This window comes from Temnothorax curvispinosus, unplaced genomic scaffold, assembly GCF_003070985.1.
Source record: "Temnothorax curvispinosus isolate PA1 unplaced genomic scaffold, ASM307098v1 QBEX01005876.1, whole genome shotgun sequence".
In the NCBI taxonomy this organism is placed as follows: domain Eukaryota; kingdom Metazoa; phylum Arthropoda; class Insecta; order Hymenoptera; family Formicidae; genus Temnothorax; species Temnothorax curvispinosus.
In genome coordinates this window covers 533,030-556,436 of record NW_020215656.1, presented here as the reverse complement: position 1 = coordinate 556,436, position 23,407 = coordinate 533,030, and the positions used below count along the sequence as shown (strand labels likewise).

The following is a 23,407-nucleotide window of genomic DNA, read 5'->3' as shown; positions in this document are numbered from 1 at the left end:
ATTACGTATTCTTATATACTTCTCTAGTAATCGGGGATATTTATGTATTCTTTTATCAAGTGTTCCTATGCATTTCGTACAAGAGAGATAAGAAAGTGTACTTTATTTATAGGTATATACCTATCATTAATAATAATCATTAATAAGACAGTTGCTTCATGAAAAGATTAAATTAAAAATAATTCACACACATCCATTTACCGCCGCCATAAGGCAATAATGTCTTTTTATCGCAAGTACAATTGTTGCATCGCCGATGAGGCATGGCCTCTGTGATACATACATATAACAAAGTCCGTCCTATCAGCATGCATCTGTGCATTCGCACGCGTACAGACGTGTTTGCGAGGGCACACGTAGTGCACGAAAGCTGGGAACGCACCTCGATGCACCACCTGACGCGACGGGGGGTCAGTGGTTATCATTCTGATTTCTAAGCGACGGAATTTCCGGAAGAGGCACGACACGACGTACTCTCTTTTTTGATAAGGGCGGGGAATTGGATTAATGTTGGAATGCCAGACATACTCGTCTCGCTTCTATCGACGCGCGTCCTTCGAATCGTGATTTCACTTAAGGACACGCGCGATATTGTCGATGGATAAAGATATATCGTGGCTGGCTAATGATGACTCGGCCAAAGTGCAAACGCACATCTCTTACGCCCCGGCCGACCCGTGGAAGTAATTTATGAAGAGTCACGATCGATTCGGGGTCGAGTGTCGATATGAGCACCTCGAACAACCGACGTGGCCGTGACGAGTGAAAATACAAACAGTTTAACAGGGATGAGTAGTCGTTTAGCGTTCCTGGGATCAGGAGAGAGCCCTCACCTCCTCCCTCCTCCACCGCCACCTCCTTCGTCGCGTCATCCTACTGTACCACGTGCATATACCGTCGTAAGTATAACGTGGAACACTGCACAGCGATCGGCGCCGTGTACGAGCGCGATTAAACGACGAGTTTCTCGTTAAACTGTTTATTCACGTGTTTGCGAGTGTATGTGTGTGTGTGTGCGCGCGCGCGCGCGTGTGTATGATTTAAGGATATTATCAAGATCTGTTAAGGATATTATTAAGATTAAGATTTATCACGACACAGAATATTAATATGAAAACACGTACAAATAGAATTACGTAATCATACAGCGCGTGGATTCTTTGTTAAAAGCAGAGTTTTGTAGGCGATACGAAGCACCGTGCGCGACAAGAATTTTATCGAGAGTATCTTAAGTGTGCTTTTATGCTCCATCGATAATCACGATCGTGAATCGTTTGCCGACCGTCCGGGGGACGGCAGTTTCCGAAATGGGACGTCTGTTCTTGGACGACGGGCGACGGTCGGGGGTTGCGTAAGTGCGTGCGGACCAGCCAGCCTCTCCAAGGCCTTGCGTCGGAGAATCAATTATTGGATCCGTATATCAATCTGATGGCCGAAGCGCGCGTCCCGTGCTCGGTGGCCTCCCGCTGCGCTCACGCATTTTCTTCCCCCCTGTCGTTCCCCATACCGCTTCGTGCGCTCGCCATCGTGGCACACACGCGATATAGCGAGAGTGCACTTTCTCTCTCTCTCTCTCTCTCTCTCTCTCTCTCTCTCTCTCTCTCTTTCTCTCTTTCTCTCTTTCTCTCACTCTTTCTGCGGAGAGCGCACCAACGCCAACGCCATATACAGCGGACCGGTTTTCGCCGCGACTTGCGGCTGCATGCTCCGCGACCGTCCGCGTGACGTGGCGCGTAATGTTGATTTTTCGAGGGATCAACTTTAACCCCCCTTCCTCTCTTCTTTTCTCCACAGGGCGCCGACGAGGATGACAGCGCTTCCGTTGCCTCGGTAAGTTCATCACCCACCGCAGATCGCGATTATTGCGCGCGCCAATCCGACGAGAGCGACGCAGCACGGGCCGTAATTCTCTTCCCTGGTCGGACGTGCATCGCCGGCCCCTGATAAATGCACGCCAGATCGTGGCCGGGGATCTTAATTAAAATTCGCTCGCTCTCGATCGAACGGCCCGCTCGATCTTCCGCGTGCTGCTGATCGATCCCGGCGATCCCTCGTGCCCATTAATCGCTAATAATCGCTACGATCGATGCTTTCCCGAAGCAACTGGACGGAAAATCGCGGGAGTGGCTGGTCAGAGCGGCGCAGGGAGACTATCAGGCGTTGGCGAAGCTCGCGGCCGAGGAACCTCGTCTCACCAGGCTCAAGGTAGGATAAACTATATCATTTTATTCCGCCATGTATGAGATTTACAAATTGTGAATCATTTTGTGAGCGTTTCGTGCAACTCACCCTGCTTTATTTATTTGCTTATAAATTATCTTGCCCTCTTTTTCGAAATTTGCGTCATCCTGCTTTGCGGGTTTGGAACTTTAGTATATATTTATAGGCAGAAAATAAATGCGACAATCTTGGAACATCGTGTACAAAGAGAACGTATGATTCGTGGCACTGGCAGCGGCCACGTTGCATGCTAAAATTTCCTAGACTCGCGCGTCGTTTATCGGACCTTTATCGTACACGTAATATACACGCGCGGTCGCACGATGGATCTCATTGAATTACAGCTACGCCACCTCGGGTGATAATGACAAAGGTAGCGGGCGGGAGGTTCGGAAATATAATTACGGTGTGGCTTACCGTAGGCCTGGGGATCAGGCCGTTATTACACGCACGGCAGAACTTAACACCTGCGGCGTTGTAAATTCGCCGTTTTCGCGCGCCGCCATTGACAGGTCAATAAATCTAAGAGCCCCCGTGGCAATCAGGCGGCCGTTGTATACCATGCTAGCGATATGTGGAGCGGATCAGGAGTGGCGGATGGTAGCGGGTTAAGGGCTATTCACACCACTTGTATCGATTATAAATCGCCGCCTGTCAAGTGGTTTCGACCGCCACGGATGCAGCACGAGTCTGCTCCTTCAGGGGAGATACAGCTGAAAATAAACTCCGATACATTCTACATTAATAATAATTAATTGCAATCTTGTGATATATCGAAAAAAATTAACAGAATAATATTTTCAAGAATTTAGTTGGTCGCGAATTAAATTTTGATATTTTAGCAATTTTGTCGTTTCTTTTATCACTCGTTTCTATCGTTTTCTCTGGACGTTCTGAAGCGACCTTAACACGCGCGCGCGCGCCATCGGATGAACGAGAAAGAGGAAGGGATGAGAGGGTGAAATGGTCAAAAGGTGGGGACGTTGCACGGTGGTTGGAGATAGTCGGCGAAAGGGGTAGAGGCGGCTTGACCGCACAGGGGCTGCGTGCTGAATTCATTCCGCTGGACAAGGTTGCCCCACACCCACCATCGCCATGCCACGTTGGCCTCATCCCTTGGGATAAATTGGCCGAACCCGCGTGTTTGCGGATAACATTGCCGCGATATACGTTCGCCTATAACCGCTACCGTACGAACCTAACCGTCCGCGGTACCCTTTTTACGACGTGTCTCGGACTCGCGGAAATTGGCAACGAACTGCTCTGTCGTTGTTTGTTTTTCTGACTGACTTTTTTTTTCATTTGCGCATATTCTCCACAAAACACGCACGATAAACCAGGCGAACGAACCAATTTACGATATTTGGAAAGCGAGAGGCAAAAAAAAACAGACTCGAGCGTCGGCAATTTTTCGAGGAGGACTTATGGTCGATTTTGATTAACATAAAGTGAACATTCACCAAATTGTCACGTTGTTGGTCGCGTAAATTTTTATCGAAGATATGTGTATCGAATAGATATTGTCCAAGATCAATTGTTCCTGACTGCGAGTCTTTGACACGTAGACATATAATAATAATCTATCATCGATGAATATGCAACAGTTTGGGCTGGAGAGGGTGTGAGACGATAGGGTGCTGGAGAGCGAGTGAAGTAAGCGACAGGGGGGGTGTCTGTGTCGAGAGGGAAAGGGAAGGGGATCGTCAGTAGGCATGCCAATTACTCTCCCGGTAATTAAATCAACAGCGGAGCTAATCAACGTTACCCCCGGCATATCTCCATCCCCCATGGAGCCTTCGTCGGAATAAATAAATCGGACGATTATTCAATATTCGGCTAACGATTTCATCCGCGAAGATTTTGTTAGTGTAACGAACAATTAATAGTATCAAATAATTGTAATTTTAAAGGGAAATTTTGAAACTATATAAGTTGATGAGACTTAAAAGTTTATTTATGTGTTTCGAAATAAAGAAGAACAGAGATCAAATATTTTTATTCGATCTCTATTACATCTTACATCTTTCATTGCTGTATATGGTCTACTGGTCACGATGGCGCGGCATGTATCTTTTTTTTTATACAAAGCCCATTAAAGAGATCCGTAAATACACACGGCTTACGTGATTCGTGCCCGAACGATGTAGACGGCCATTGTATTCTGTGGGTCAGGTGTACATCGTCGTCATCGAGGGAGAGAGGCGCTGTGTGCCCATTATGCTTTATTAACGGACGCGTCTGGCATCGCGATAGATTCGCCTCTGTGAGTCGCGCGGTGCGTTCCTCGGAAATGCAGGACGGGTGCATCGGTCTGACGTGACGCGCGCGCGGCTGGCCCCTGTTCGATCGGGAACCTCATTACGTTTATTTCCATGAACCCGCTTCTATGCTTCGACAGCTGCAACTATCGCCGATAGCGCTCGTGAAACTTTTTTACTTTGCGTTTACTTAATCTTTTACTTTCCAAAAATCAAATAGATTTTGAAATATCAGTCTTAAATTAACCTCCGAAAATACCAATAAGTTGAATAAAGTCGAAAAAGTTTGATTTTATTAAACGACGTTAGGCGCTTGTAAAACGTAACGAATTATTAATAGTGCAGCGTTCGCGGAGGACATCGCTATAATAATTGAGTTCTGCGTCGCTCGCGAATGAAAGCTGTTAGTAAGGATCGCCGGCAACATTATATAGTGGCCGGTGTTTGCGGGTTTGGCCTCCGTGTATTTATCTCGTAGTATCTCCCGGTTTAATAACGCCAGGCAATCAGGAGGCATACCCCGTCCGTCCGTTCCGTGCATTCGTACCGGGCCTCTCGTCGGCTCTGCTCGCCTCTCCATGCCGATAAATAATAACCATTTGTATCGGATTCTAATTACTCGCTCTAAGCAAACAAATAAACGGCGGGAGATGAGACGTGCCGTGAGAGAGGAGGTGGGCTTAATGTTATGGTGGCTGCGGGCTGATTTAAGGAGTGTGGGACCGCCCACCTCGAAGATGTATCTTCGTGCCGAGTATCGGTCCACCTGTTATGAGTGTTTCAACGCCACTGTGCGCCCTACCTCCTTTTTTTTCTTCCCCGTTTTGTTTCGCCTCGCCACCGCGGTGTACCCTCGTCGATCGAGAAAAATTTCGATATCTCACGAACCTGTCGAGAATGTCGAGCGATTATAACGGGCACGGGAATCACGGGGACGACGCGACGACTGGGAATAATTCGCGCGTACTAGCCGAGCGAATTACCCGCGCGAGTCCTTCCATTTGCGACCGATAAATTACGAATATCGCCCTGAGGACTGCTCTTTAAGTGGCGTTATATCCTTTCGTCGGGGCAGCGCGGCAAACGTGGGAAGGAATTCGCTTTCAGAGGCGACTACACGGGGCGATCCTTTCTCGCGATGACGGCCATGATCGATAAGAGGCAGCGCGAGAGGAGAGAAACGCGTTTTCGCTTAAAAGGTCCTCAAAAAAGGTCGACGGTAGTTCGTTACCGGTGGGCTATTAGCGGGCGTAACGCACGTCGTAGGAGCGTCGAAGGACTAAGTAAACCCAGGCTAACAAGGAGGCGTATCCAACGGCCACGAATGATCTACCGATCCGAAGTTGGCATTATTCCGCTCATACCCTCTCCGTCTCTCGCTGTCTCCTCTCGTCCGACCTCTCGCCCCCTTACTCCTTTTCCTCCTGTATACATCCACGAGTCCTGCCTACCTATAGGCGAATATATCTACCTGCGCCTCCTACCTACGCCCCCGAATATTAACACTCTGATTTATGCGCGTAATTATCTCTAGTTATTTTCTTAGTATGGCCCCGGTACCTCTCTCTGTAGCTTGTCTTCGTAGCTGCTGGTGCTGCTGATGCACAACAAATTAACCGTTCCTTCTTCCGCCTCCCTTTGCTCCGCACGTTTCGCACAATCCTTTTTTTTCTCTTTCCGCTCTTTCCCTCGGCGCCATTCTTGCCGTTCTCCTGGCGCGTATTTATAGGGGCCTCGTTTAATTTTTTAATCAATGGCATTCTTATTATTCGTCGTATTTCTCCACGAACGAACGCTTGGTAAAGTCGTTTCGAGTCTGCTGAGGCTGAGGAAAGAGGGGACGATAGCGGGTTGCGCCTTCATCCGCAACTCGGATTCGACCCGCGGAGATCATTTATTCTCGCGACGACTCACCAAACGACCTGTCCCGCCTCTCTATGGGTCGTGCATGGCTTTGAAGTGTAGAATATACACGCCTGAGATATATTCCCGTTCGCTTGTTTAATGGTTACTATTAAATTTATCTCGCGTATGTCAAAGATGGCTTTAGAATGATTAAGGATCATTAGATGATACTGAAACATTACCTCTGGCGAGATCTCCCCTGGTGAAATACACCTCGGACTTATCAGATCGTAATATTGAAACGTTCTCTTTGTGTGGTTGCATTAGCGTTACATTTTGATACGCGATGTATCGAAGCGAATTTACGATTTCGATAATTGAATCTCGTCTTGTAATAGTCTCGGAATCGCATCGGAGCGTTATCGCGCGCAATGCTACAACTGCCAGGAGTCGAATCTCCCCTCGTCTCCGCGCAGGTAAAAAAAAATCCAGCGGCAGCCCGTCCGAGATATTTCAGCTGAGAATAGGTTTTATGGGGCGCATTGGAAGGTGTCGGGGATCAGGGCGCCAGGGCGTCGTCATCGCGACATGGGATCGTCTTGCATAGTGCCCTTTTTATGAGTCTCCGTTTCTCGCCTGCTCTCCTTTCGGCATATAGGATCCCTTTAGAGTTTCATTCTTTGCCCCGTTATACAGATCAACCGCTTTGTTTGTTCGTTATTCTTCAACGACGATTCGATCGGTTTTCGTGGTTTGTCCGTCATTTGTTCCCACCTCCAAAAAAACGAAAATCACAAAAGTCAAGTAGAGTTACAATATTATTGGTGAAATAAGTTATGATTTTCTTTTTTTCGTCTCTTTGAAAATCAACAACGATATCTGCCAGTACCTCTATTCTGTAATTCTTAACGACAGTGTTCGTTATTGTTATATTGTCATCGCGCAGATTTTTTACCATATAATACCTGCGCAACGACAATATAATGAAACTGTTGTTAAAGGTTGCAGAATCAAGGCCTAAGTACATTTGACCGTCATTTAATTTTTTTGACAAAAGATAAAACGCTTTATTTGCTTTCATTATATCTACAAGAATAACTCGGGTGTGTCGCTATAATTGTTTTTGGCTGTCACTGATTATAAGACTTACCTCCCCATCATCGCCGTTCACTCTGATATTGCGATAAGAAGTGTCGCAAGCTCGACTCGTTCCGGGCCGATGAATGAGGCGGATTGATACGCCAATATTAATATCGCTCATATCCACCGATAAGAGTACGATCGCACGATCGCGCGCGAGGATCTTCCTCGGCGTTCGCTCTGGCAAACGGGCGCGCGGGATCGGGAATCAAGGCGAGGTATATAAGCCGACACGCGATAAGCGAGTCTAATTTAAATATTTCTCGAATAATCCCGGCGCCTTTCCGTTTCGCCTCGCTCGCGCGCGAATAATGTCTGGTATACATCGTGACAGGAATGTCCCGTACCACGTGATTAATGTCGTAGTACAGGTGTACCGATACATTGTAACGCGTATACTCGTGTCGGGGTCCCGGCACGCACGGCAGGGCTGTGATCCGCATTCGCGCATAATTTTACCGCGCCTTGAGCGAGGTTCCGAGAAATTATGCGCGTAATAACGAGGAACGACGAAACCGTCGGCCGACGGTATCTACCCGCGAAATCGTTCGTGACGTGCGCTCGTCGATCGTGCCCAGCGCAGCCCGGTGCCCGGTGGTGCTCGGCGCGTCCAAGGAGTAAAGAGGACGAGGTGAGAGGAGGAGAAAGACGGCAGGGCGTTCACCGGGGGGATACCGCGCTTCTTTCGTGTTATATATCCGCACACTCTTTCTCCTTGGTGCGTCGACTACTCGGCTGTCCTGCTTGTTCGCACTGCGCGTCGCTAATTAGCTTCAAGACCGATGGCTATCTGTCCAGCCACATGTCCTTAAAGTGGCGAGCCCAAACATCCGGTACGCCTTTTCCGTTTGGAATTCGAGCTCGTCTACGGATTCGTGACGACGATTTGCCGTTGACGACTGCGCTTCTTCCACTCGGTTTTATGGCCACCTTCATTAGTGAAAAATATTCATTTATTTCATTGTTGTGTAACATTATTTATCTTGGCGGATTATGAGCACCATAGTGCGATGGAACGATTAATTCCTTTTTTTATTTCCATACGTTGTATTGTCTCGTTATGCCAGAAACTTTTTTATACGTCGAGATCGTAGAGATATTCAAGGAGGAAAAAAAGAATAAAGATACTTATCCGACACTTTCATTATTACGTATCTGGTATCATTTTATGGGGTCTATGAGAGAACAGGTGTAATCTAATAAACGTAAACTCTTTATATATACGTATAGTTGCATTGCAGTACAAAGAATGTCTATCTGATACATGGTGGTGTAATGACACAGGTTTAATGCAGCGTGTATGATTAATGGTGTGCTATATATGAGTAGTGTATATTTAAAGGAGCGTATATACGTATAATTAAACAGCATTTATACGTGTAAGCGTTTTATCGCTACATACATCACAGGTGCATTGCGAGAATATAAACGCGCTCCGACTTTGATTTCGTTACGAGCCCATGCATCATCGCCGATGCATAAGTGATCAAAACGCGGAATCATTAGCCGTCGGATTCGCGGCTGGCACCTCATTGAATTTGGAGTCTTGCCTAGAATTAATCTGCATGAAATCGGTGGCCCCTGTAATGGCGCCGTGCCACTTTCGAATCGACCGCGTTGTACACGATGGAGGAGATCATAGCAATACCAAACACACACCGTGCGCGCGCACGTACATGCACATCACATATACACACGCACACATACGAACGCGTAGATACACGCTCGAACGTCGTGCAATTAGTAAGCGGAGCTCATTATGGAGATTCCTCGCGTAACTAAATACTTAATACAGGTCTCGTTGTCCCTTTCGCTCAAACCTCCGCTCTCTTTTTCTCTTTTCCTCCCCGCTTTGAATTCGTAAAGAGCCACATTGCTAGAGGCAGACAACCCGCATATAATGACAGTCGCTAAGAGAAGAGCCCCTGGCGTTTCTATAAACGCGCAATATACACGCGCGCGCGCGCGCGCACACACACACACACACACACACACACACACACACACACACACGCAACACCGCGCACGCATGTGTTTCCCCTGTATAAGAACCTGCTCTAAACGCGTCGGACGGATCGCGTGTCGATCTACGCCGAGATATTTGTTACTTTACAGTTGTATCACGTTTTGCGCGTGGAAACAAAGCCATTGTTTGTAGTACGTACACGCTGCGCCCGTCTGAGCTGACCGGCCGCGCTGCAAATCGGCGTTCACGCCGATCGGGGATGCGAGGCGCCCTGTCGAAATCTGTCGACCTCCGACCTCATCCTGTCAAATGCAACATGTTTACGTTTATCGCCTTCGTTGCAATGAGCCATTCTGAATTTCTTTCTAACGAGATCTCGATGAATGTATCTTGCTATCGGCATTGTGTAAATTTAGCTCCTCTCGTAGCTAACTCTAGCTTCTCTTTGATACCGCCTGCTTTGCCGCGAATTCTCGAGGATCAAGTCCGTAGCATACAAATCATGGGCTTGTGGAGGAACTTCTTTACATCTTCCTACGCATTTAGCTGCTTTCTTTCTTCTTTTTTATTGTACATTTTCTTTCTTTCCACGGTCGCATGACGGTCTGCGCTTTGCCGGCGTGTGGAGAAGTCGTGGCGGCGGCACGATCTGATGAATTCGGGAGACGTCGTTGATATTTCAGTGTCAGGGTCGGCGGTTTTTGTCATTTGTAGCGGCGTGCTTCGGAACGCTGTGTACACCGGTGTGTCGCTAAGCTAAATCGAGTTTAGGCTCTAATTACACGACGACGACCGCGTCGTTTCGTATCCGTCGTATACTGGGTGTTCCACGTATCGCACGCTTTACCGCCAAGGACATGGACAAACATTTAGACGTTATACTCAGAGAACATCGTTCATTTTAATAGCAAAGCGAATGAATATTAACGTAAGCGAGTAAAAATTAACACTTATATTTAGTCTGAAAAAAAAATGTAAATGCATGACGAAATCCGTATTTTTTATCTCAATCTTGAATTTGCTTCGTTGAGAACAGCTTTGATAATTAGAGATTGCATTAATCTAATATATAAAAATTGCGACGGGTGATGGAAAAATCGGCTCTCGAGGACGGTGGAAAACCTCACGCGAGAATCTAAAGTCGAGAGAAGGTGTGTGTACCCCGGGACACACCGTATATGTAAAGGGGGGTGAGCATGAGCCGCGCGTATCGTGTCACGCTGCACAGATAAGGATCCAGGTTTCGTTTTAATGCGGCTACGAATGCTCGTTAACGACTGCGCTCGTGGTCCGTCGCCTCGGCTATTATATTCACGTATATACGTACACGCATATACGTGTTGGGCATTCGCACCAAGTCGACAGCTCCGCGAACCGACTCCTCCCACACAGACCGGACGCCTTCCTTCGGGATCGGCTGTTATGAAAGCGAACCCTCGAATTAAACGGCACCCTCTTAATCCTCTCTCGTTTGTTTCCTCGTCTACCTGCGTTATCTCTTCAACTCGGCGTTAACGACGCCATTGGCGTTGATCGCCCGATATTCTGCTTGATATCCGCGCGCGACGTCAGGAGTATAAACATATCTATCTTGGTCGTTGCTTGTAGAGGCTGTTTCTCATCTCTTTTATCTTTATAATGCTCTTGACAGATACTGTTTAGCTATCAAAGTTTTTAATATAGCTGAGAAATATAATTGCACAATCCTTCAATTTAATATAATTCAGAAGAAAATAACGTTTCGTCAGATATATTGTCTTATTTTATAAGATAATAATGTGTAATGTAAAAAATTTAGAGTAAAATAAATGGATAAAATATGATCTGTAAGAGTATTATATATTAGTTATTTTATGTAGGAGATATTAATTAGTCGCACAGTAGGTTCCGACGAGTTTTAATTGCTCTGGCATATCTCGCTACCTTGAAGAAAACAAATATTCCGCTCACGTTTGTCTCTTTCTCGAAAATACAGAAAAACGCGACCACGGCGAAGATTAGCCGATCGCTATCGGCTCGGTTGTCTTACCTTAACGAGTTGGCTACATCCCTAGCCTGTCTCGAACCATTTCTCCCGTTTTGCTCCGACTCGACTGGCTCTCTTCCGCTTCTCTGGCTTCCGAAGGGAAACATTCGCGCAGGTAGAAACGTATACAGTATTTCACGATATACACTGCTAGATATGAATAATGAATCCGCTCTCTTTTTTGCGTCGTTACGAGCGGATTTACGTCTCAAGGGTCGAAAACGTGGCGACGCCGTCGTAAATCTTGCGGTGAGCCTTGTCTGCTGTTAATTTGTAAGTGACGCCAACATAGTAGCCACAAGAAGAAGCGAATTATCATATCCAGTATACAAGTTATTCCGAGATTGATTGCGAATCATCTTTAAAAATAGGTTTATATTTTTTTGCGTGGAATGCTTAAAATGTGATTCTCTATATTATATGAAATATTTAAAATATAACTTTTTTATTTATTTATAATGTATATCTAGAAACTATCGGAGTTTCTTTTTTCGAATTTTCTTTAAAAAATGTCGCGCGTTACATATTTATGTAGTAGTTAAGTAGTTTATAGCTGAAACAAATTATGGCAATTTTTGGGACACTTTTTATTCCAAAACTACACACATTTGCGGCCACTTGGAGCACTTCCGCTTTTTTCTGGTAAATTATGCTACATATATAAAAATATATACCGGTGTTAATGAGAGAGAATTTTCAAAATACCACGGCAAGGTCTGCGAAAATAATTCCGCAACTGTGCGCAACAGTTCCTGCGGGAAATTTACCGCTAATATTTTTTCGCTTCACGGACGCATTAGAGTTAAAACACTTGGAATATATAGCGCAGTACTGACTTTGGGAAATTTATCGGTCCTTTCCTGTCCTCTCCTTGTCCTCGAATTGCGCTCACTGTGTTGCAGCGAAACGCAGACTTGGCGCCACTCAGGAACCGCACGGCCATCGTTAAACGATCGTTAAGACGAGATCGTATCTTTCTTTGGACCTTTCTAACCGCGCGTCCTTTCCTCTCGGGTCTCGATTTCACAAAATATTTTCGGCGATTTACGCAAAACGTCAACCGCAAACAACTTGTGAAATTATAGTTCCACTTTTCCGAAAAAATATGCCGGGTTACTTCCCCCGAAAAGAAAGTCCGATTTGTTTCGTTGTCGTAAATTATTCTTTGTATTCTATATTTGATGCAACTATTCGTATAATTCTCGTACACGCGCGTGGATCTGCCAATATTATTTAAGAAAAGCTAAAATGCATCTCAAGGGATAGATAGATAGTGATTAATTAATATAGTTGCGTTACGAATTCCACCGTTTGTGGCCACGAGGGAGAAAGAGAGGCCATTGCGGTGCGCAAGGTCGTTACTTCCCGTAACGAATTGTTCATTTAATTTTGCTGAACATTTTCGGCGCCGCGGTGGGGCTCGGTTGTAACCCTGGACAGCACGTTCCAATAAATCGAGAATGAAGCGGAAGGAGAGAATAGAGAAAGAGAAAAAAATACATTCGAGTTTCCTTTCGCGGGGGAAACATTATTCGGCATGAAAACAGAAAAGGGACGAGCAGTTTCATTTCAAGTGGGCTACGGTTTTATGCTTTTTCTAGATGTTATCTGGTTCCCAAATTTTTTTTACGCGCGACGGCGCAGAAGAGAAAAATATAAATCAGGGAAATAGAAGGTAGGGAACAGGAGTTTATTACATCCAATTTACAACTATTCTTTCTTCAGCGATAAAAGAATGAATACAGCAATATTATACAATTTCCATATGCATTTAGCACGAGAATAAGGTATTTTTAATTTGAACGAAACGCTTCAGGAGATAGTCCGTGCTAAAATATTTGTAATGGAACTTCCGCGTCGAATTAATCGAAGCCTTTCGTTTTTCGACGAGTAAACCGCTTTTAAATCTGAATCGATCGATCCGCGCGCGATATTTTCCACCAGAAATATTTTAACGAGAGCGATGTCGAGCTTGGAATTATATCTGTTTGCCGGGCGTCTCTTTATTGGATTTCGGGAGTTACGAAAAATATCAATTAAACATAAAAGCGCCGGGCCGTGTCATCCGATAATGGTGGAGATCGGTTGCCCCGAGGGCATGGAGTAATTGGGATAAAGGCGAGGGAGGGAAAAAGGGATTTTGGAGAAAACAATACTGCAAATAATACAAAGCAAATTGCAAGTCGCGACTTATTGTATCTATCATATGGATAATTGGCGCGCGTGTCGAACGAACGGCCTCCTATGCAATTTTGAATCGACCGCGATATTTTGCCCCTGCGTATAATGGAGGCTTGCTATTTAATAAAGCTACATTGTCGATCTTCGCTAATTCCGATTAAATATATCGGAGGAGAAAAGGAAAAATATCGATGCCTTTCCACAAGTGCAAAGCTATCTCTCGATCCATCCGCTTACAAGGTTTTTGTAATTTTCTCAGGATAATTGAATGGAAAACGCAATATATACAATATGTAGAATTATTTGCACGTGCGATCTCTCTCTCTCTCTTTCTTTTTCTCTCTTTCTCGCTCTGGTTGATAGCATATGCGGTTATTGCTGCGTCCTTCAGGAGCAAATATAATTTTCCATAAACTCCTCAATCACTTCGATGTTCGCGAGCCCTTGCGTTCATTTGTTTGGCCACTAATTCGTTTGCCCTCCGGGGGTTTCACGGATTCAAAGACGAAGACACGCGCGCGCGGAGAGCGGACGGAAGAGGGGGCGCAGCTGGAACCAAACAGTTCTTTGGCTCGTGATTTCCAGCAGGTTCATTAGCGCTCCTGTCCTTTGATTAATGGCCGCCGGAGGATATCATTCGCCACCGGTTTTCTTACAGATCATTTCACCGTCACCTATCTAGATGGTCGTTAAGATGATCCTCCTACGAACCCCACCGGCCGAGACAACTCGCGTATGAAATCGCGCTCGTCACGACGTTTCCCATTACAGGTTTACACCAAGTTATCACCTGGCGCGCGTCGCCATCGACGCTATCGTCGCGTGTCATCGCATTACTCTAACTCCGATTTTAATATTGGCCCGAGAACGTGCGTCCGCGCCTTGAGCATCGTTATTAATTTCGTAAGAGAGTGCCCCGCGTAATTGAGGTAATTTAACATTTCGTATCACCGATACACGACGGTGTGAAGTCGTTAATCCGGTTAATGCAAAATAATTTCGCAGTAGAAAGTATATCGAAACTTGTGAAGCGAGATAAAATTTATGATGATGTAACACTCGATATACTTACCATTAAAAAATGTTTGCTATTCAGTAACTTCTACATTAAATAAAGCGACGAATATTCAGCTTTCTCGCTATCCGTTTATCTATCTTGTCGTGGAAATGTAATCGCGAAGTTTCCTCCGCCGCGCCGGCGAGTGACAACTCTGTAGAGGGAAATGCTACATTCTTTGACACCGGCTGTGACGCATTTCTTTAGAAAGTTATCGATTATTCTTTGCGGCTTGTGGAATTATTCATGAGATCTTCCGCGCTCTGAAAGGTACCACCTGTTCTTCCCGGCAGAAGAAATAGTAGATATGAAAAGCAGTCGTCGAATCTTTCGCGTCGGTGAGCTGGTTACACCATGAGATCACGCGGCGAAAATATTTTTTGTCTTCGTAAAATTGTCACCTGCTCGATGAAGGAATTTAATTCATTCATCCGTTGAGACAATGCCGGATCGGTTATGTTGCAATTTGGTTGTTAATGATTTCTCTTGGAAGATATTTCACCACTAATGGCCTTTTTGGATTCCATATTTGGATTCCATTTTTTTTTAGATTCCATATTTTATACAATTTAAAAAGTTCGAGGATCATGTTGCCTAACGAATATCGTGATTGTATGATTTTAATGCGATAAAATACATGTTTCCCGATATTATATTTATAAATCGCCGAAGGCAATAGAGAAAGAATATTGAGTTTCTTATTGGTCACAATTTTTGAAGAGGTTGGTCTGGTGATCTGCGTCGCGGACACAAAGTCGCGGCAACGCTCACGGCTTGTGTCGATCTGGAATAAGGGGTGTAAGAGGAGGGTAAAGGAGGAGGATAAAGAGGAAAGAATGGCGCCCACGCGTTATGCTAACACTCGCGCCGCCGACACGGACTGGGTGGTCCCGCTCCGCTCCACCTACTCACCCTTCAGCCCCTCTCGTGGTCCACACCTTCGTCGCCTGGATGAGCATACAAATACGACTAATTTCACCGATCGGAGACCCCCGAACGATCTTGTCGACCAATAATCGGCCGATATCTCAGAGATATGGCCGGTCTCGGAGCCGCCCGAATGTCGCACACAGACATAAGTAAGATTTTTCTTTTTTAAACGCTCTTTAAACTTTGTAATCCGCCTTTACTCCTTGAGGAGCGCTCATCGAGGAGCCGTTTTTTCGAGTTCCGACCGGATGTAGCCCACGAGAATAAGCGCATTATATGAACAATCGGACATTTGTTTGCTAATCTGCGACTGCTGCTTTAATCCTGTCCGCTTTTGTTGGTGACGCAGACAAAGTAGAATAAACGAGAAGTTAAGAGCATTGTCGGGATGGTATTATCAAACCGGCATATAATAATTTAGAATTACGTCACGTTTTTATCCAAAAGTCATATAATGAATGATTTTTAAACTCTTTGTAAATGTCAACTTAGTCCCATTTTATTCGGAGTGATTGTAACAAATCGCGATCGGACAGCGTAACACAGTACCGAGGAATCATCGCCGTTCGAAAAGAACAACGTGGGGTCTTCGGCAACGTTAAAGGGATCGCGATGAGGAGAAGAAACGAGAGAGGCGGAGGTGTGAATGAGGCTTGCTTGTAGCGACGCCTCCACTCACGGCGCTCCCGTTGTGTCAACACCTTGGACGAACATTCCCACCACCACCCTAACCGTCAGAGAGTCGCGGCGCTCCCGCGTCTCTCTTCGCCACACCTCTCCCTGGCTTCGCGCTCCTGAATTCATTCGGATGATAAACATCTTGGCCGCTCCTCGCATAATTCGTCGCGGGGAGGCACCTATTCACACTCTCAATGAGCCACGACGGTGTGAATGATTGAGGGGAAGATAAGAGGCTAGAGCAGATTAGAGGGATTCATCATCATAAAGTCGATTCTATATTCTTCTAATTTTTTTACTGAGCTTAACGTTTAACAACTTGTTGAATAAAATTAGCGTCAGTTTGACGGAAGAAAAGAGAGCCTTGATAAGTTTGACACTCATTTTTAACATAAAGCAAATATAAACCTCACACGTTTTTAACATGTTTTTAACATCTGAAAAAAAAATTTTTTTTTTCAACTAAATTCTATAGAGAGAATCAATCGACGGTTCGTCATTGCTCGTAGTGACGCAAGATTTGTCCGCATCACGTCCGGTACAACATTCGAGCTTACGGTTCCCCGAGAATCCCCGAGTCTCGGATGTCTCGCGCGGAGGCACTAAGTGGAAATTGTTGTCAAAAACGGCGGGCTCGCACCGCGCGTACCGGTTCGACGATTCTGCCGGCTGGTGGGTCATATATTTCGAAACCTGCTACAGCGAAGAACGCGCACGTGGGCGCGAGGAGCGGAATGGAAAGACACACTCTTGCACCACCAATTTACCTGTAGCCGCCGTTCGTCGTTTAGTCGTAAAAAAAAAAACGCATAATTTGCGTGGCACTTTGATCCGTAGTCTTCGAGCGATAATTCAGTTCTGGTCGTGCTGAAAATGATACAGTTAATTATTAGAACATTGAAACACTTAAAGTTTTCAGACCATTTTTTATTCTTTCCATAAAAAACTCAACTCGTCTCTTTCGCGACAGAGCTTCCAGTTCAGGAAACTGTCGCAAGTTTCTTTGACGAACACCAGGCGCTCGCATCCCTAAATATCACGAGAGACCAGCGCGATCACTTCAGCTTCCCTTTCGTCCCGGCCGATGGCAATAAAGTCATATTGTTTTTGCGACGTTCGCGTCGCTTTAACGCCCGGCAATATAACTTTAACAACTCTCCCTATACGGCCCGCGATGGAACGCGAGAGAAGAGGAAGCCGGTGCGCGCACGGTGCGCTGGCGATGTGCGGGCGGGAGAGACGGATAAGGCGAACGAGATCCCAGTGACTTTGTGCCCAACGCGGCGCCAGAACCTCCGGCCTGGGGTCCCGTGAACGCCGCAGGAACGTCGGACGTTGTACATCGTCGGACGGACGGACCATGGCCCATGGGTCCGGATGCGGCGGGATATACCCCCTCGTATACATCGTGGGGCGACCCAACCCACCCGTTAGACCCTCGTAAAATTTTTTCTCGATCTTTTTGGTCCTCGATCCTCTCCACAGAGCAAACGGTCCGCTACAGCTTCGACGTCCGAGGATTTAATTTGGGCGACTACGGCGTTCTCGTTTCACGTTCTCCTTTTCCCTCCCCCCTGCCTCCTCTCTTCCCGCCGATATTCCCTCTCGTTCTCTTATTCCTTCTCTCAGTCTCTCCGCTCTTTTCGAGAGCCACTCTCCTCGATCCTTATCCGATGGTTTATCATATCCACTCGCCGTGAAGGATCCTCGAACGAGGCACGGGCGCGGTTGGCTCGTTTTATCGAGACGCGTCCCGTAATCGCTCGCCTCTCCGGTCGAGAGGATTAATATGATATAATTAATAAATATCGACCGTGACACCTGATAATTCGACGAGCGTAAGTTAATGGCGTCGCGAGAGTCGGGACGAGAGGTATAAAGTGTGGAGGCAGGTGATCTCGGTCACATACAGCCTAGAGATTACGATACGGTCTTTCTCTTTGTATCTCTTAAGGTGTATTTTACGATTACGTATTCGCATATTATTGACTCGAAATGACGGTAAAACATCCGCCCGTCCGTGGAATCGCATCACAACTTAGGAATGTAACCTTATCCGCTTCACCTGTGCCTTATCTCAACGTACACAGACGACGTTAATTAAAAAAAAGGAGAGGAAAAAATTGGAAAGAAACTACCTTCTCCCGCACTTATCGTGTCATTTAAGCCGTTTATCTCGTCAACGACTGTCCCCCGGATGTAAACATTATTGACGCGATAATGAGTTCGGGCCTCGAGTCGAGCTTTCCGACAGTTTCTTACAAATAGGGAAGAATCGGGGGACCGGCACTCTGGTTGAGCTTATGTCGCACGTGGCACCTAAAGCATAACAGCGTAAGGTTTTTTGCTCGTAAACGCTCCGAGGAAAAAAAAGTCGACTTTTATTACACTATATCTGTTTTACGCTGTCAAGATGTGTTCTGCGACACTTCTTTCCGAAGAACCGATCTGAGAAAAAAAATGTGTCTGCTGGTCCCGTCGTTTAAATGATCTTAGCGCACGATATTTAAAGTTTTTTTTTATCTTTTTACTGTCAAAACTAACGAAGAATTATGGCAGTTACAAAAAAGATTCTCCATGGCAAATAAGACTTTTATTTTATTGTAAAAAATAGAAACCTCTGTCGTCCTTTCAATTTTTACAAATAACGTTAAATAATTACGAATGTAGCAGATATTTCGTAAAAATGATCTTTAATAATGTGACAACTTGCCGAAAGGAAGAGGACGAATAAGAGCTCCACCCTTTGAACTAAGACAGCCTCTCTCTCTCTCTCTCTCTCTTCTCTCCATGTTCCCCTCACCCTCCTTGCGTTGCACCTCTCTCTCGTTCGTCGTGTATATGCTAATGCGAGACGAATGTCTCTCCCTTTTCCCCTTCGTGTCCTCTCGCCTCCGAAGGAGAGAGAGAGGGAGAAAGACAGTATCTTGTGTCTTCGTACGCTATGTCGACGACTTAGGAGGATGCGTTACCCCGTGGGCGTGTTTGTTCGGCTAAAATCTCCACAGTGGGACGCGGCTATGCAGTTGCACCCGGTACTTCACCTGCTCTTACCCTCTTCCCTTCGTCCTCCCGTGCCTGAGCGTGCAATCGATTGCCCATCGACACGCTGCGATAGATTAGCTAGAATTATCGCCATGCGAATCGGGCGATCGTATACGCCGACATCGAAATCGACCGGCAAGAAAAGAGAAATATATCCACTGATGCATGGCGTGTTAGATCACTCGGTGAAGAATGCATTTTTTCGCTTATGCTTATTTATTCCACGTAGACCCCACGCAGGTGTCTCGATATGCGTTGATAAATATCGCGGGACAGGTTTACGTTTCGATATCTATATTAATTGAAGAGGATATAATTTGCCCACAGAATAAATTTGCCCGCACTTTTTCGCACGTTATTGCACTTAATTTATATTTTTAATATATCGTTCTATAAACGACCATGTGACAGTGGCCATGTGACTTTGGTGTCGCGTCGAAGGATATATCGTCGCCAGTCACAGACATCGTAATGGGGGGTGCGTTGCTCGCTAGAGGAATATTACACGAGAGGGCAGTACCAAGAAGCCGAGAGAAGCGCTGAGGTAAACGTCTGAGGTTTCCCCGAGGGGACGACAAACGCGAGAGAGGTACAGAGAGGCGCAGTGATTTCTCTACGCCGAGAATTCGTAACACGTGTAGCCCGGTGGTTTATGGTGATTAGTAGTTTACTGGAGACATTTCCGTTGCCTGAATCGTCCCCGAGTTTCCCGTTCTTACATTAGTTACTCGATTCCGTCTACAGGGTACGGTAACGCCTTCCTTCCTCGAAATGTCGCCCGAAATGAAGCCACGAGTCTGCCTCGTAATTTACACCTAGCGGAACTGCACAGCTTCTATCAACTATCGCGGAAAGGGTAGAAAGAAAGTTTATTCACGATTTTTTTCTGTGCGAGAGATAAGCTGCCATCTATAAATATTCACATTCATAAATAAATCATAATCCTATATTCTAGATAAGAAATAGAATGTGAAATCTTAGACAGGAAAATTTATATCTCATCCGTGATGCTTTTACAGATTTTCTCTATAAGAAACTAGAGTAATAGAATATTTTTATTGCATTATAAAATCGGTATATTTTTTTTTTGTTTTCTTCTTTTTTGCTTTAAAATACATTTGATCGTAATCCACGAAGAGAATCTGGATCTCGGGAGACTACTCGGCAACTAAATAGTTTCAGGAAGCGAGACTAGCGTGGGCGTGAATCTCCTAATTATTAGCATAACGTACAACGCCGTCTCGGGTGACAGTTATATCCGGACTAGAGAATCTGGCGACTCTGTTAACGTTTACTCGACGCCGCCCTGAATTCCAGTAGGTTAACGAGAGAGACATCTCGAGTTCTCGAGTGCTTCATCAGCTTAAGGACAGCTTGAGCTCAGGAGCTTGTTTCCACATACTAGGATACTACTTTCTCATTATAATGTGAAAAACGTTTATGTTTCTACAAGTGACGTAAACTAAATCAAGTCCCTCCTCGACTTGCCCAAGTTCAAAGATGCATCCCGCAAAGATGCATCCGCCATTTCGCGTGAACTAAGTGCACTCGAGAAACTCGATCGGCGGACTGGTATCTGGTGAATCTCAAGTAGTCACGCAACGGCATGTGAAAATGCGTCGCAACACGTGCTGCACGCATGTTTCCGCAAAGCCGTGTTGCACCAGTCAGCTATTTACGAGCCGGCCGAAGCCACTGGAGGACGTTGGCAGGACTCGCATCGGCACGCAACAAAAGAGATCGCGATACTCTAGAGAACACTTGCTGTCAGGCTAAACATTGACCACCCTTCGCCAATCGCCGAGCCACCCCAGCCGCGACCTGTTGGTGTTACGTTACGGGCCGCTCGTCTCGTAAGATACGTGAGAACACGAGCGGGTCCTCGCAAGGACCACGCGCGACGCCGCCAGCTCCACGTCCTGTCATTTATCTACCGCGTAGGGGGGCCGGGGATGAGGCCGAAGGGGCCGGATCGACGACTCCTCGTGATTGATCGGCAGCAACGCCTCGACGACTAGCTGGCGTCGGCTCACTATACCTCGTGTCTCTTGCAACAGGAAATTTGGTACTTCCGCGAGGTCCTATATACGTACACACATATATATTATATCATATTATTGTGTCTCGCGAAAGAACTTGCGGTTAGATTAATTAGTCAAGCTCTAATCGTTAAAATTTAAAGTTTGACGATGTATTTGCAACGTGGAATCATCAACACTACCAGAAATTTAGAAACGGAATTAATTTTCTGCTTTTAAATCTACATAATTTTTATTTTTGTTTTTTTTTTATAACATAAGTAAAAGTTAATTAAAGTTAATTTTAATGTATTTTTTAATCTTGATGTTCTATCACGTACTACGAATGCAGCGCTCATATACAGGCACGTTTCTTGCCGGCGCCCGACGCTGTAGTTTTGTATGGGGTTCAGCCAATTAGGCCACGAACGACGAGTGATTCGTCGAGAAATATTTTCGGTCACGCGCTAGCGAGGGCGGAGGAGGCGGAGGGGAAAAGGGACGCGGTTGAAATGGGGCTGGTTTCTTCTTACCAATTCGAGAACTCCGACTCAATGCTGCACCGTAGTAGTGGGATGCTTATAAATCGCTTCCAGGTTTTGGCGCTTGCGCCACGAGGACTGCTGTCACCCGCGATCCTAACGACGTTTAACTAATCACGCCCAGAGAAAATATATATCCGCGATGGGAAACTGGCGCCAGGAACGGGGTCGCTAACAAGTAAACAGAAACGCTACTCCTTATAGAAATCGCTTAGAAAAGCGATCTTGAAATATCTTTGGAAACGTCGAAACTTTATAGTCGTTCATTTCTCTTCTTAGCTTTTCGTTCGCGTTTAATTTTAACGTTTTCTTAAAACGCGGCAAATGTATTATTGCGTATTCTTTCAAACTACGTGATTACGATATTAAACATATATTTGTATTGTTATAACACCGTTTCGCCGAGTCGCCATAGGCTGAATTTGGCGCAGTGATAACTGGCAGCTGCACCACTTGTACCCTTTCCTCTTACAACGGCACGATAGCATGATACCGTTTGCTTACTGCGCGTTTATTATACCGTATTATTGTGTGTCGCAAACCGTGTATATCCGTGCTGCTACTCCATATACACATTGCGGATATTGTAATCCAGTGCGGAATTATAATTACCTTTCGGTTCCTTCATAGTGGTTAAGATATACGAGACGTACAAGTTGTGGAAAATACCGCGATATAACACCTTGTATAAGTAGATCGTTAAAACGACGATATCAATTGAGGACATCAGGATCGCGGGACCCTTCTCCCGGCGATTATATTAACATTCCGTGTCCTGTTGCTCGACAGGCACTTTCGTGCGGCGGAGTAACATGCGATTTTACCACCAAATTGCAAGCAAGATTATAACCGTTTTTATTAACGCGAGGATTTCTAAAAATCATGATATTCCTTGCACGCGTTTGGTTTGGATCTTTCTCGCGCCAACTATTGTTCCAAAATTAAGCAACATTTCTAACGCTATCGTCTCGCGATATTTATCAATCCGTGATATCAGATAAATTTCATCGAGGACATATCTGATACGAGGATATTTGCACAGTTTATCTATATTTTTCGTTTGATCGATTATCTTCCGCTATATCGCGGTATTCCAATTTTCCGGTTCGAGTGAAGACCCGTTAATGCTGTCGAGCGATATCGAGATTGGTTACACTCGAATCGAGATTATAAGGGCCGATCTTAAGCAATTTACGGGAGGGGCATCATTATATATACATATGTATCGCCTCGCTACGGCGGTGTATATACCGTTAAAAGCCACGTAAAGCGTTACCGCCGTCTAAGTAAGCGTCCTCCACGTACTCGTATGTGTACACACGCTCTTTTACCTACCTATACCCGCCACGTTGAACTCATGGTTCGTAAATCAGGAACACGAGCCACGGCGGAAAAAGTCACTCGCCATCTCGCCGTGGCCGATAAGTTTACCTACGACGATGGCGGAGGTAACTTACGTCGCGGCCTATCCGATCCCGCGCACGGCGAGAGAGAGAGAGAG

General features: G+C 45.7%; 1 protein-coding gene across 5 annotated transcripts in view; it reads left to right on the top strand.

The window, feature by feature from the left end:
* LOC112455168 (ankyrin repeat domain-containing protein SOWAHB) overlaps positions 1–23,407 on the top strand; it is a 97,224-nt gene that overhangs the window by 13,381 nt on the left and 60,436 nt on the right. For all 5 annotated transcript variants that reach the window (XR_003040830.1, XM_025016930.1, XM_025016929.1 and 2 more), the window contains exons 5-6: positions 1,795–1,830; positions 2,101–2,205. Coding sequence is in view for 4 of the 5 variants with exons in the window: in XM_025016930.1 (XP_024872698.1) it covers positions 1,795–1,830; positions 2,101–2,205 (141 nt within the window). In the remaining variant the exon portion in view is untranslated. The remainder of the gene's footprint in view (positions 1–1,794; positions 1,831–2,100; positions 2,206–23,407) is intronic.